We start from the raw sequence: 13,784 nt of genomic DNA, 5'->3' as shown, positions 1-13,784 counted from the left end.
AAAAAACCCCAAGGTCCCTGCCAATCTGACTTTGGGGAAAATTTCTGCCAGACCCCCAGATCTGGCAATCAGTGTGACCCTGAATATGTGAGCAAGACACCAGCCAGGTATCTAGGAAAGACGATTCTCTGTACTACCTCAGCCCACTGGTCCATTTCATCTGGCGTCTCGTTTCCAGCCCGTCCCCACCACCTACCCACCCCACAAAAAAATCTGAATGCATTGGAGGAAAAATTCCTTCCTGGCCCTTGCTGGCAACCGACTTAAATCCTGAAGCATGAGATTGGATTATAGTCATTGTCTTAATGCAAAGTAACAAGTGGTATGAGCATGTTGAGGGCAATGCAGCACTTCCTGTTCTCTCCATGGCCCATGCAGGGACGGAATGAAGAGGGATTCAGGCCATCCAGCCTGCCCCCCCTGCACACACAAGATGTATAATTTCCCCAGAAGCTGGAGTAATGTATAGCTGCCATAGCATGTGGGAAAGTCTTTCTGGTAAGTAAGGCTGAACTATCCTTCGTTTTCCCCCAGAGCCTGCCCTGCAGTGTCCCCCATCACTGTGCAGCATTAACCTTATCAGAGCTTTGGAGAAAGAGAGAGCCGGGATGGGGCAGTGGTGGAGGAGGGTGACCCTGAAGACCTGCGCAGCCTGGCTACCAGGGATTCATAATGGAATCGGCACCTTTCCTCTGTGTTGGATACAAACTAGTTTTAAACAGGTCTGTGTTACAATGGGGAGCTGCAGCCTGATGATCACACACTGAAGATCGCGAAGCTTGTTCATGCGGGGCGGGGCGGGGCGGATGGGGGAGCAATGACTGATGCAGCTATAACGGAAACATTGATTCGATTTGGGTATAATTACTCCATGGATAATTGTTCCAGAAGAAAGTCACTGTTATTTCAGAACAGAGTGCCCACCCGGGGGAGGTACAGTGCCCTGGCTACCGTGGAATTATCCCACTCTAGCTCCCGGCATACACAAGCCCTCAGAGAGAAACCATCTGGTTCTGCAAGGAACTTTTTCTTTAAGCATGTGGGACAATTTAAACAACTGCCACTTTCTTCTTCACTTGTGAGGCTGTGGTCACAACCGACACCAGGCTTTGTATTTTCAAAGTGTAGGGGTGACTTGTCTGTATAATAATACACCAGAGAATTGAGATGTAGGTTTGCATGGACGGAGAGTGTGGTGTGTTTGAGAGAGAGAATGGGGTGGGAGGTATTGGGGGCATACTTTGTTCAATTAATGTTTTACAAAACGGCTGCCTCGCAGTGGATAAGGGTGTGGCTGTGCTTATGGGTTTCCAGGTAAGTTCAACAGCGCTCTGAGAGTGACAGCTTGTATACAGTTCTTGGATTTTAATGAATTCATAGCCCTTACTGCCAGAAGGGCCCTTAGATCATCTGGTCTGGCCTCCTGGATAGCACAGGACAGAGAATGTCCCCCAGTCCCCCTAGATAGAGCCCAATAACTTGTGTTTGGCTAAAGCATCTTTCAGAAAGGCCTCAGCCCAGAGGTGAAAACAGCAAGAGATGGAGCCTCCAGCCCTTCCCATGGTTCTTTTTCTGCTTTTCTCTGCTAAATTAAAGAGCCCTTTAGTACCTGGTCTGAAAGTCCTTATACCCTGTGATTTAGTCACTGCTCAGTCATCTGTGTGATAAGCTAAACAGATTGAGCTCTGTCTCTCTCTCACTCTCAGCCATGCTCTCCAGACCTACACTCACTTTTTTTCTCTACGCAAAAGAATAAATGGACACAAATCTGACATCAGGAATCATAACATTCAAAAACCAGTAGGAGAGCACTTCAATCTCTCTGGTCACTCAATAACAGACCTTAAAGTGGCAATTCTTCAACAAAAAAACTTCAAAAACAGACTCCAATGTAAAGCTGCAGAACTGGAATTAATTTGCAAACTAGATACCATCAGATTAGGCCTGAATAAAGACTGGGAGTGGTTGGGTCATTACAAAACCTAAACTTAATTTCCCCAATACTAATTTCTCCCTACTGTTACTCACACCTTCTTGTCAACTGTCTGTAATGGGCCACTCTCTTACCACTTCAAAAGTTATTTCTCCTCCCTTGGTATCCTGCTGTTAATTGATTTATCTCGTTAGACTGACTTAACACTTGGTAAAGCAACCCACATCCTTTCATGTATTTATACCTGCTCCTGTATCTTTTACTTCCTACATCTGATGAAGTGGGTTCTAGCCCACAAAAGCTTATGCCCAAATAAATTTGTTAGTCTCTAAGGTGCCACAAGGGCTCTGTGTTGTTTTTACTCACTTTTATGGCTCTTTTCTGCACTTTCTCCAGAGTTTTAAAATGTGGACACCAGATCTGGATGCAGCATCCACTCTGTCTCCCCACTGCTGTACACCGGGGGGAAATCACCTCCCTGCACCTACTCACTGTTCCCATAAACACATCCAAGGGGTAATTAACCCTTTTGGCCACATGGGGCTCAGGCTGCAGGACTGTTTAATTGCGGTGTAGACGTTCCGGCTAAGGCTGCAGCCCAAGCGCTGGGACCCACCCACTACTGCAGCTAATAAATGTATTTTATCACTCTGGATTCAAAAGCACATACCATCGAGAAAACCAGAACTGGGGCTTGTCTACATGGGGAAATTGACAGAGCTAGAGTGGCATAAGTCCCCTGTGTGGATACTTTATTCTGGAATACAAGTGACTTCGTTCCAGAATAATTACTCCTCTTCCACCATGGCTCTGCCGGTCAATCATAGAATATCAGGGTTGGAAGGGACCTCAGGAGGTCATCTAGTCCAACCCCCTGCTCAAAGCAGGACCAATCCCCAACTAAATACCACTGTGTAGACAAGTCCTAAAAGAATGGAGGGACTTACTGGTTAGATTAGATGCACAGCTGAGCTCTTGGTGGAAAGATATGCCAAAGAGATTAGCTGAGTTTTTAAAAAATCAATGGCAGAACAACATTGACTCCTTAGTGGGGCTCCCATATCAACATCTTGACAGATGAAAGGAGACACGACAGAGTTGGTCTGCAGTGGTGCTTAGCACTGGCATGGGAGAAGACCCCGACGCGCAAGTGGCAAAGCTTCCCACAGAGGCTACAGCTCCACTCGCCAGATGGAGTTTGGAGCACATTCTGCTTCCTGGCTCGCCTGTGGGCCACAGCCTGGGCTCGCTGATGGCTCTCTGCGGTGACTGCACCAGTCTTAACGCGGCTTCTCCCAACAGAGCAATCACAGGCAGGCTTTTCCCAGTTGTCAGTGGGAATGCTGAATTCCCTGAGGCCTTGTTTCATCTTGTCACTGTATCAGACCTTTGGCCTTCCTCAGCATCGCGGGCAGTTCTTCAGTTGACCATAGAGCACAGCCTTTGGCAGTTGATCCTGAGGTGTGTGCTCCACATGTCCCAGCCAGCGAAGCCAGAGAGCGTCCAGCATAGTCTGCATGGACTGTAGGCCGGGGCTCTCAAGGGTCTCGTTATTAGTGATCCGTTGGTACCAAGTAACTCCAAGGATTTTTCTAAGACAGCGGAGGTAGAAACCATTCAATCTCCGCTCCTGCTCGAAGTAAGTAACCCAGCTTTCACAGCCATAAAGGAGACTACTAAGGACACAAGCCTGATAATAAGCAGACATCTTTGTGTTCAGGGTTAGCAGCTTGTGGTTCCAGCCACGTGAGGTAAGTTTGTCAAAGGTAACAGAAGCTTTGGCGATTCTAGCATCAGGTTCCCTATCAAGGGTAAGTGAGCTGGTGAGAATTGAGCCGAGACAGCAGAAGTGATCCACGTTATCCAGAGCTTTGTTATTGACATGGATTTTAGGTGGAATGTTGTTACCTTGTGACATGACAACTGTTTCCTTGATACTGATTCCCAGGCCAAACTTGGCGCATGCCTCAGAGAACTTGTTCATCATAACCTGCAGTTCATCAGGTGAATTAGAGATGAATGCGGCATCATCTGCGAAAAGCATATACCAAATAGTAAGCAGGGTGACATGCCTTCTGCTCTGGAATCGTCTGATGTTAAACAAGCTGCCGTCCATCCCCGATTCAATTAGTTTGTCAGACTGATCATTTCCAAAGGTGCACTTAAGAAGAATAGAAAAGAAGATGCCCAAACCGGTGGGTGCTAAGATTTGCTTCATACCAGTATCAATACTAAACTGGGGTAACGATTCATTTTCATACTGAATAGTTGCCTTCATTCCCTCCTGGAACTCCTTGACTAGGGAGAGCACCTTTTGTGGACAGCCAATTTTCAACAGTATCTTATAGATGCATGTTGATGGTCTTTTGTAGGTCAACGAATGCTAAACACAGAGGTGCCTGTTCTCTGCTTTTTTCTTGCAACAAGCGCAGTGTGAAAGACATGTCAATCATGGAGCATCCAGCTCTGAACCCACACTGGCTCTCCGGGTAGACTCTCTCATCAAGGTTTTCGATTATTTTCAATAGGACCCTTGCAAGCACTTTGCTGACCATGCTGAGCAAAGACTGATCCCTTGATAGTTGTTAGTCTGCTCTGTCCCCTTTATTTTTGTAGAGTCATTATCTTTGCATCTTTCAGATCCTGGGGTACGTGGCTTTCTTCCCAACAGGCACAGAGAAGTGCATAGGTGTCACTAAACTTTCTCCTCCCTGCCTTTAGGAGTTCCGGAGGTATCTGATCATTACCTGCTGCTTTCCCAGATGCAATCTCTTTGATAGCCTTCACTGCATCTTCAGGAGCTGGTATTTGGTCCAGTTTCTGCATCGTTGGAAGCTGGGGATGGCAGCTAAGGCAGTATCCCCGATAATGGCATCCTTTGAGCAGAGCTCTTTGGCATGCCCAATCCATTGGTCAAGTTGTTTTTGCCTATCAATCAATATGGTTCTTTCTATAGAGAAAGAACAAGTCAAAAATTACTTAGACAAGTTACATGTCTTCAAATCACCATGGCCTGATGAAATGCATCCTACAATACTCAAGGAGCTGACTGAGGAAATATCTGAGCCATTAGCAATTATCTTTGAAAAGTCATGGAAGACGGGAGACATTCCAGAAGACTGGAAAAGGGCAAATATAGTGCCCATTTATAAAAAGGGAAATAAGGACAACCTGGGGAATTACAGACCAGTCAGCTTAACTTCTGTACCTGGAAAGATAATGGAGCAAATAATTAAGCAATCAATTTGCAAACACCTAGAAGATAATGAGGTGATAAGTAAAAGTCAGCATGGATTTGTCAAGAACAAATTGTGTCAAACCAACCTGATAGCTTTCTTTGACAGGGTAACAAGCCTTGTGGATAGGGGGAAGCGGTAGATGTGGTATGTCTTGACTTTAGTAAGGCTTTTGATACTGTCTCGCATGACCACATAAACAAACTAGGGAAATGCAACCTAGATGGAGCTACTATAAGGTGGGTACATAACTGGTTGGAAAATCATTCCCAGAGAGTAGTTATCAGTGGTTCACAGTCATGCTGGAAGGGCATAACAAGTGGGGTCCCACAGGGATCAGTTCTGGGTCCGGTTTTGTTCAATAACTTCATCAGTGATTTAGATAATGGCATAGAGAGTACACTTATTAAATTTGCGGATGATACCAAGTTGGGAGGGGTTGCAAGTGCTTTGGAGGATAGGATTAAAATTCAAAATGGTCTGGACAAACTGGAGAAATGGCACCATATTTCAGGAAAGATGTGGACAAATTGGAGAAAGTCCAGAGAAGAGCAACAAAAATGATTAAAGGTCTAGAAAACATGACCTATGAGGGAAGATTGAAAATATTGGGTTTGTTTGGGACCCTGGACTTCAGAAAAGCAGACTTTGGCTCCCTCAGGGAACAGATGGGCAGGATCCCCTGGGAGAATAACATGAAGGGCAAAGGGGTCCAGGAGAGCTGGCTGTATTTTAAAGAATCCTTATTGCAGTTGCAGGAACAAACCATCCCGATGTGTAGAAAGAATAGTAAATAGTAAATATGGCAGGCGACCAGCTTGGCTTAACAGTGAAATCCTTGCTGACCTTAAATGCAAAAAAGAAGCTTACAAGAAGTGGAAGATTGGACAAATGACCAGGGAGGAGTATAAAAATATCGCTCAGGCATGCAAGAGTGAAATCAGGAAGGCCAAATCGCACTTGGAGTTGCAGCTAGCAAGAGATATTAAGAGTAACAAGAAGGGTTTCTTCAGGTATGTTAGCAACAAGAAGAAAGTCAAGGAAAGTGTGGGCCCCTTACTGAATGAGGGAGGCAACCTAGTGACAGAGGATGTGGAAAAAGCTAATGTACTCAATGCTTTTTTTGCCTCTGTCTTCACAAACAAGGTCAGCTCCCAGACTGCTGGACTGGGCAGCACAGTATGGGGAGGAGGTGACCAGCCCTCCGTGGAGAAAGAAGTGGTTCAGGACTATTTAGAAAAACTGGATGAGCACAAATCCATGGGGCCGGATGCGCTGCATCTGAGGGTGCTAAAGGAGTTGGCGGATGTGATTGCGGAGCCATTGGCCATCATCTTTGAAAACTCATGGCGATCGGGGGAGGTCCCAGATGACTGGAAAAGGCTAATGTAGTGCCCATCTTTAAAAAAGGGAAGAAGGAGGATCCGGGGAACTACAGGCCAGTCAGCCTCACCTCAGTCCCTGGAAAAATCATGGAGCAGGTCCTCAAGGAATCAATTATGAAACACTTAGAGGAGAGGAAAGTGATCAGGAACAGTCAGCATGGATTCACCAAGGGGAAGTCGTGCCTGACTAACCTAATTGCCTTCTATGAGGAGATAACTCGGTCTGTGGATGAGGGGAAAGCAGTGGATGTGTTATTCCTTGACTTTAGCAAAGCGTTTGATACGGTCTCTCACAGTATTCTTGCCGCCAAGTTAAAGAAGTATGTGCTGGATGAATGGACTGCAAGGTGGATAGAAAGCTGGCTAGATCGTCGGGTTCAACGGGTAGTGATCAATGGCTCCATGACTAGTTGGCAGCCGGTTTCAAGCGGAGTGCCCCAAGGGTTGGTCCTGGGGCCGGTTTTGTTTAATATCTTTATTAATGACCTGGAGAATGGTGTGGACTGCACTCTTAGCAAGTTTGCAGATGACACTAAACTGGGAGGCGTGGTAGATACACTGGAGGGTAGGGATCGGATACAGAGGGACCTAGACAAATTAGAGGATTGGGCCAAAAAAAACCTGATGAGGTTCAACAAGGACAAGTGCAGAGTCCTGCACTTAGGACGGAAGAATCCTATGCACTGCTACAGACTAGGGACCGAATGGCTAGGTAGCAGTTCTGCAGAAAAGGACCTAGGGGTCACAGTGGACGAGAAGCTGGATATGAGTCAACAGTGTGCTCTTGTTGCCAAGAAGGCTAACGGCATTTTGGGCTGTATAAGTAGGGGCATTGCCAGCAGATCGAGGGACGTGATCGTTCCCCTTTATTTGACATTGGTGAGGCCTCATCTGGAGTACTGTGTCCAGTTTTGGGCCCCACACTACAAGAAGGATGTGGAAATAATGGAAAGAGTCCAGCGGAGGGCAATAAAAATGATTAGGGGGCTGGAGCACATGACTTATGAGGAGAGGCTGAGGGAACTGGGATTGTTTAGTCTCCAGAAGAGAAGAATGAGGGGTTCCAAAGAGGATGGAGCTCGGCTGTTCTCAGTGGTGGCAGATGACAGAACAAGGAGCAATGATCTCAAGTTGCAGTGTGGGAGGTCTAGGTTGGATATTAGGAAACACTATTTCACTAGGAGGGTGGTGAAGCACTGGAATGCATTACCTAGAGAGGTGGTGGAATCTCCTTCCTTGGAGGTTTTTAAGGCCCGGCTTGACAAAGCCCTGGCTGAGATGATTTAGTTGGGAATTGGTCCTGCTTTGAGGAGGGGTTGGACTAGATGACCTCCTGAGGTCCCTTCCAACCCTGATATTCTATGATTCTATGATTCAACGGGTAGTGATCAATGGCTCCATGTTTAGTTGGCAGCCGGTTTCAAGCGGAGTGCCCCAAGGGTCAGTCCTGGGGCCGGTTTTGTTCAATATCTTCATTAATGATCTGGAGGATGGCGTGCAAGTTTGCAGATGACACTAACCTGGGAGGAGTGGTAGATACGCTGGAGGGTAGGGATAGGATACAGAGGGACCTAGACAAATTAGAGGATTGGGCCAAAAGAAACCTGATGAGGTTCAACAAGGACAAGTGCAGAGTCCTGCACTTAGGATGGAAGAATCCCATTCACTGCTACAGACTAGGGACCGAATGGCTAGGCAGCAGTTCTGCAGAAAAGGACCTAGGGGTTACAGTGGACGAGAAGCTGGATATGAGTCAACAGTGTGCCCTTGTTGCCAAGAAGGCTAACGGCATTTTGGGCTGTATAAGTAGGGGCATTGCCAGCAGATCGAGGGACGTGATCATTCCCCTCTATTCAACAAGAATCCAGCTTATGAGGAGAGGCTGAGGGAACTGGGATTGTTTAGTCTGCAGAAGAGAAGAATGAGGGGGGATTTGATAGCTGCTTTCAAGTACCTGAGGGGGGGTTCCAAAGAGGATGGATCTAGACTGTTCTCAGTGGTACCAGATGACAGAACAAGGAGCAATGGTCTCAAGTTGCAGTGGGGGAGGTCTAGGTTGGATATTAGGAAAAACTTTTTCAGTAGGAGGGTGGTGAAGCACTGGAATGGGTTACCTAGGGAGGTGGTGGAATCTCCTTCCTTAGAGGTTTTTAAGGTCAGGCTTGACAAAGCCCTGGCTGGGATGATTTAGTTGGGTATTGGTCCTGCTTTGAGCAGGGGGTTGGACTAGATGACCTCCTGAGGTCCCTTCCAACCCTGATATTCTATGATTCGATGATTCTATGACACATCCCAGCATCAGCGCTGCCAGACCTCAACAGCCTGCCAATGACACCATGCTAGGGTGACCAGACGTCCCGATAAAATCGGGACCATCCCGATATTTCAGTGTCTGTCCCGCATCCCAACTGATCTTTGGTCCTGATATCCGCTGGCAGCACTGTGTTTGTTTGGGTTTTTTTGATCAGCCGGGGCAGGACTCGGCTTTTTTTTTTGCTCAGCCGGCGGGCACTCCCCCCCCCCCCCCCCATGTGTTCCGATATTTTCTTCCCCTCATCTGGTCACCCTACACCAAGCAGAAGCTGGAGTCCCAGGACATCCTGATCCTAACTGGCCAGCAGGGAAAGTTCGTCTGCCTTACTGGGAGTGATGGGCATTGTATGAGTAGCGTGTGTATTCTGTTCTGGTAACTGTGACGAAGTGGGGGGTTTCTTGTTTTTTTCAATGGTTTCAATGCAGAGGGGGTGGGACACAGTTTCCCTGGGTGTTACTGGTTTAACGAGGTGATGGGAGAGGGAGTTTGTTGTTACAGAGGACCGGGGACAGAACTTGGGACCCCGGCCAATGGCCCGGAGAATGGATACCCCAGCGACTGGTGACCAGGAGGCCAATCTCGGGAGTCACAGCTGGTTCTGGCCAGTGGGAAGACAATGGGCTGTGAAGAGAGGACCCTGGTGGCCTGAACAGGTGGTTCCAGCCAGAGGACAGAAGAGAGGAGAGGCAACCCAGGTGACCTTGTTTACCTGGAGAGAAGACAATGGACAGAGGTGGGGCTTGGGGGAGGTGATATCAGATGCCCAGCTGGGAAGCAGGGGGGCTTGGGACTGGAGAGAGAGAGCAGGCACAGTCCACCTGGATGCAGGGGAGACTTGGATGTGTTGTGCTGAGGGAGGGCAGGCCTGAGGGCCCTGAGTGTTTCCTATGCTGTGTTCAGACTCTCAATAAACCCTCCTGTTTTACGCTGGCTGAGAGTCGCTCCGGTCTAGAGAACAGGGTTGCATTATTCCCTCTGGGAGTGGAGGCCCTGGGGGTCCAGAGCAAGTGGACTCCCTGAGGGGGCCCACGGCGAGAGACAGGTGTGCTAAGGCTCAGAGAGGTGCGGTTCCAGGAGGCAGAGTGGCTTAACCCCCAAGAGAAAGTGGACCCCTGAGAAGGGCTGTCACACTGAAGGAGGTTCCCCCCAGGGACTGCACGGACCAAGAGTGGGCACGACCTGTGAGTCCGTGACAGTAACTGTTAATAAACAGAGGTTAAGGATATTTCTGTGTGAGGCTCTTTCACTGGGAAAAGACCCTGCAAACCCGCAGAGTGTGAGGTGACACCCTGAGCCCACGAAGGGTGAGGCTAGGTGCCTAAATTAAGAGGGTTATGCCTTGAGCCCCAGGAGCAGGGTAAAGGTGGGTGCCCTAAAGCGTAAGGGGAACGAAGCCTGAATGCTGCTGTCTCTAAGGGGACCAAGGGAGCTCAGCCCATCCTTAGTCTCCCTGCTCAGGCAGTTCTGGTCTGCGTGACATGGGCCTTCCTGACCCTCTACCAACTAAACACGCCCCAACACCGTAGTGGTACCTTGATGGTGCCCAGTCAGCCCGTACCAGGCCAGATTCCTAGCTCATCGGGGTAAATCCAGACCAGTCACATTGATTTCAACAAAGTTCTCCCACATTTACACCTGCGGATTCAGCCGCAAGGGATTTATTTTACTCTGTCGTAGGAGAATCGATTGTCTCAGCGAGCCAGCCTGTGTAACAGCAGCCGCTGGCCCCACTGCTACTGTGTCACCCGAGAGCTACCCAGCCCAGTCCCAGGCAGCCGGCACGGAGCAGGGGTGACATTTCCATTGTAGCAGCTTCTGCGGACAAGGGGCCAGAGATCAAAGCTATTTAACCCGAGAACGATGAGGGGCCCCAAGAAAACGACCCTGCCAGCACTGCCTGCTTCTAACACGCCCATCACCCTGGCCTCCAGGCTCCGCAGGGGCTGCGATTTATCCTGAAGCCTCCTCTGAGCTGACCACTCTTTGTCACTACAACCCATTAACCTCAGGCTGACAGACATGAGACAGGTCTCCCTTCAGAGCCAGCCCCTCTTTAATCAGGCCGGCCACAGGGGGTGCTGTGGACCTCAAAGGCACAACTATCTTTGCTCTCCCCCCTACACACAGGGTGTAGCTCACAGGCTCCAAAATCCAGGTTCAGAGAAGAGGGTCCAAGCCCATTGCTGGGGCCTGAATTTTAGCTTTCACAGAAACTCCATCAGAAGGAAACAAAGTCAATTGTGCGTGAAGATAGGACTTCCTCTGAGACTCGCCCACAAGCCAGACCTCATCATGACCTAGGGCCAGTGCAAGGGAGCTGGAAACTGAAACTGACTAGGAACGAAAGCAAAACTGACCAGGTTGCTGGGGGTGTGGGGAGGCGAGAAAGTATCATTGTTCAAAACCTGGAGTCAAAAGCAGAACAGAAGAGACTGAAAAGGGGGTATGATCCAAACTGATTTTTCTTAGCTCCAAACCTGATCCCAGACGTCACGCCAGGAACATTTGTTCTCAGGATATAAGAGATGCAGACTGTGCCCTTCGACCCCTTCAGCACAGCTTTGGTTTTAAATAGGAAACGAATCAAGGGGATTGTGGGAGTCGGGGGGGAGACACAGCCGAGGGCCAGGCTGGCAAGCGAAGGACACCTACCTTTAAAAAATACTCTAGTTTGATGAGTAATGGAAAGTTGACGGCCTGGAGGATCCGTTTCTCGTTGAAGGTGTGCTCAATTTGTTTGAGCTTCACTAGCTGGAAGAGAAAAGGAAATAGCAACATCAGATCTTCCTTTGCTGGTGCAGCACCCCCTGCGCCTCCCACGCACTCCCCTCTCCTGCATCCCCATGCAGGGTTCAGCTCCAAATCCCTCCCCCGCACTGGGGATTCCATGGCCTCAGGTCAGATCTCTGCAGCAGCCCCCAGCGTCTCACCTTCTGTTTATCCAGGATCTTCATGGCATAGTGATTCCCGGTCTCTTTATGTTTCACCAGCATCACCCTCCCAAATGAGCCCGTGCCCAGGGTCTTGATTCGATCAAATTGATCCAAACTGGCTGTGTTCTGGAAGGGAGAAAACAAACCTGATGGGGGGCCAGACTGGTCCTGGGGGCATCAGGAAGGAACCTGCCCACAACAGTAGGATTTGCACTGCAAGACTGGAGGGGTCTTTAATGACCATGAGGGGGTCAGAGCTTTGGATTTTATAGTTCACCAGAAAGGCAGCCCCTCCAGGGTCAGCACTGACTGTGACAGGAGAGCGCCCCTTACTGAGCCTCCCCCCTCCCCCCCCCCGCCGCAGCTCAGCACCCCCTAGCACCGCACTGGGGTTGTTCTTGAGAATATTGATATGAAGCATTGGCCCTATCAACACTGGTTCTCCACTTGTGAGGTACTCCCTTCTCTTCATGTGTCATTATATAATGCCTGCATCTGTAACTTTCACTCCATGCATCAGAAGAAGTGAGGTTTTTTTACCCATGAAAGCTTATGCCCAAATAAATCTGTTAGTCTTTAAGGTGCCACTGGACTCCTTCTTGTTTTTGTGGATACAGACTAACACTGCTACCCCCTGATAATTGATATGAAGAAGTAGATGTCACATTTCACCACCAGAGGGCGCCAAAGGTAACCACTACATTTTGAATGAGACACAGACAAGGGATTCCCTGATCCTTGGGCAGAATCAAAATCCAGTTCCAGACAGGCGACCCGCCCAGCTCCATTCAGTGAGGGCTGGTGGGTTAAAGGCGGGGGAAGGGCTGGGAGTCAGGACTCCTGGGTTCTAGCCCTCGGTCTGTGAGGAGAGGGAGTGAAGTGTAGTGGTCAGACGGCAGGAGACTAGGAGTCAAAAGATCACTTCCTAGTTCTGCCACCAGCTTCCTATGTCCTTGTCCAAGTCTCTTTCCCCTCTGGGCCTCAGTTTCCCAATCTGTGCCATGGCGTTAATGACACAGGATGTGCAGGAGGACTAGCAAAGTGACAGTGCTGCAGAGGGACCAGCAGCTCTGCCTCAGGAATTACCCAGAACCACCCCAGGCGGGATTTCCAGTGGGGACAGACCCAGGGCTGACCCCAAAAGCTTTCCCGGCACCTACAAACTGAAGCAAAGCACAGGGCAGCAAATGGAGGCCCTTTGAACAGGGTCCCTGTTAGCACAACCCCCCTGGGAGCCAATCTGGGGCTGGGCTGGATGACCACGCTGGAGCCTTGGGAGGAAGATGGGGGAGGGGGAGACAGGCTGGATCAGGAGGAGTCCCACATGGTTAGTGTCCCCCTCCCCCAGCAGAGAGGAGTTGAACCTCCATTGTTCTTGGCCCTCCAGTTACGAGAGGGCAGATTGGGGGATTGGGGCAGGGGGGAAGAGGAGCACTCAGTCCCGCCCCCCAGGAGCAAAAATAACCCCAGACCCTCAGCGCAGGCTGTGTGGCAAGGTGGCTCAGTGATGGGGAAAGAGATCCAGGGGGTGATTGCAGAGTAATCAGCCTGGGGCTGCAGAGGCCTTGATTTTGGGGTGGGGGGTCGGGGGGAGAAGGTGATCTGGGTTGGGAGCACAGTACCTGGGAGGGGTTCTCCCATTTCTTGAGGAAGTCTTCTTTGGCTTTGGCTAGGAACTCCTTCATTGTAAGGGAAACAGAGAGGGAGCAGCGTGAGGAGTCAGGGGGGTGGGCACCCAGCCTGGTGGACAGAGCTCCCCTTTCACCCCCCCCCCCCCGCCCCCGGCTCAGCGAAGAGGCATGCAGTCACAAAAGGGGTCGGGGATTTTAAGCATAGCAGCGGGATGGCAGTGCCTGATTGGCCACAAAGGGCGGCTCAGCTGGGGATTGGCTAGAGAGAGGTCCACATGGGGGCGCTCCCGCAACACTCCCGCCGCCGGGCCTGCCCCTCGACACACCAAACAGCCCCGTCAGGGAGGGCTAA

At 49.7% G+C, this 13,784-nt stretch overlaps 1 protein-coding gene across 1 annotated transcript; it reads right to left on the bottom strand.

Moving 5' to 3' along the window:
* Window positions 1-10,620: 10,620 nt before the first annotated feature.
* LOC135891992 (cAMP-dependent protein kinase catalytic subunit alpha-like) lies at window positions 10,621-13,486 on the bottom strand. The gene is made up of 4 exons (XM_065419672.1): window positions 13,424-13,486; window positions 11,799-11,927; window positions 11,521-11,619; window positions 10,621-10,683 (listed from the first exon to the last, which is right to left on the bottom strand). The coding sequence occupies exons 1-4, from the start codon at window positions 13,484-13,486 to the stop codon at window positions 10,621-10,623; spliced, it is 354 nt and encodes a 117-aa protein (XP_065275744.1).
* Between the last annotated feature and the right edge of the window lie 298 nt (window positions 13,487-13,784).

This window comes from Emys orbicularis, chromosome 19 (assembly GCF_028017835.1).
Source record: "Emys orbicularis isolate rEmyOrb1 chromosome 19, rEmyOrb1.hap1, whole genome shotgun sequence".
Classification (NCBI taxonomy): domain Eukaryota; kingdom Metazoa; phylum Chordata; order Testudines; family Emydidae; genus Emys; species Emys orbicularis.
This window is presented reverse-complemented; position numbering and strand designations above follow the sequence as displayed.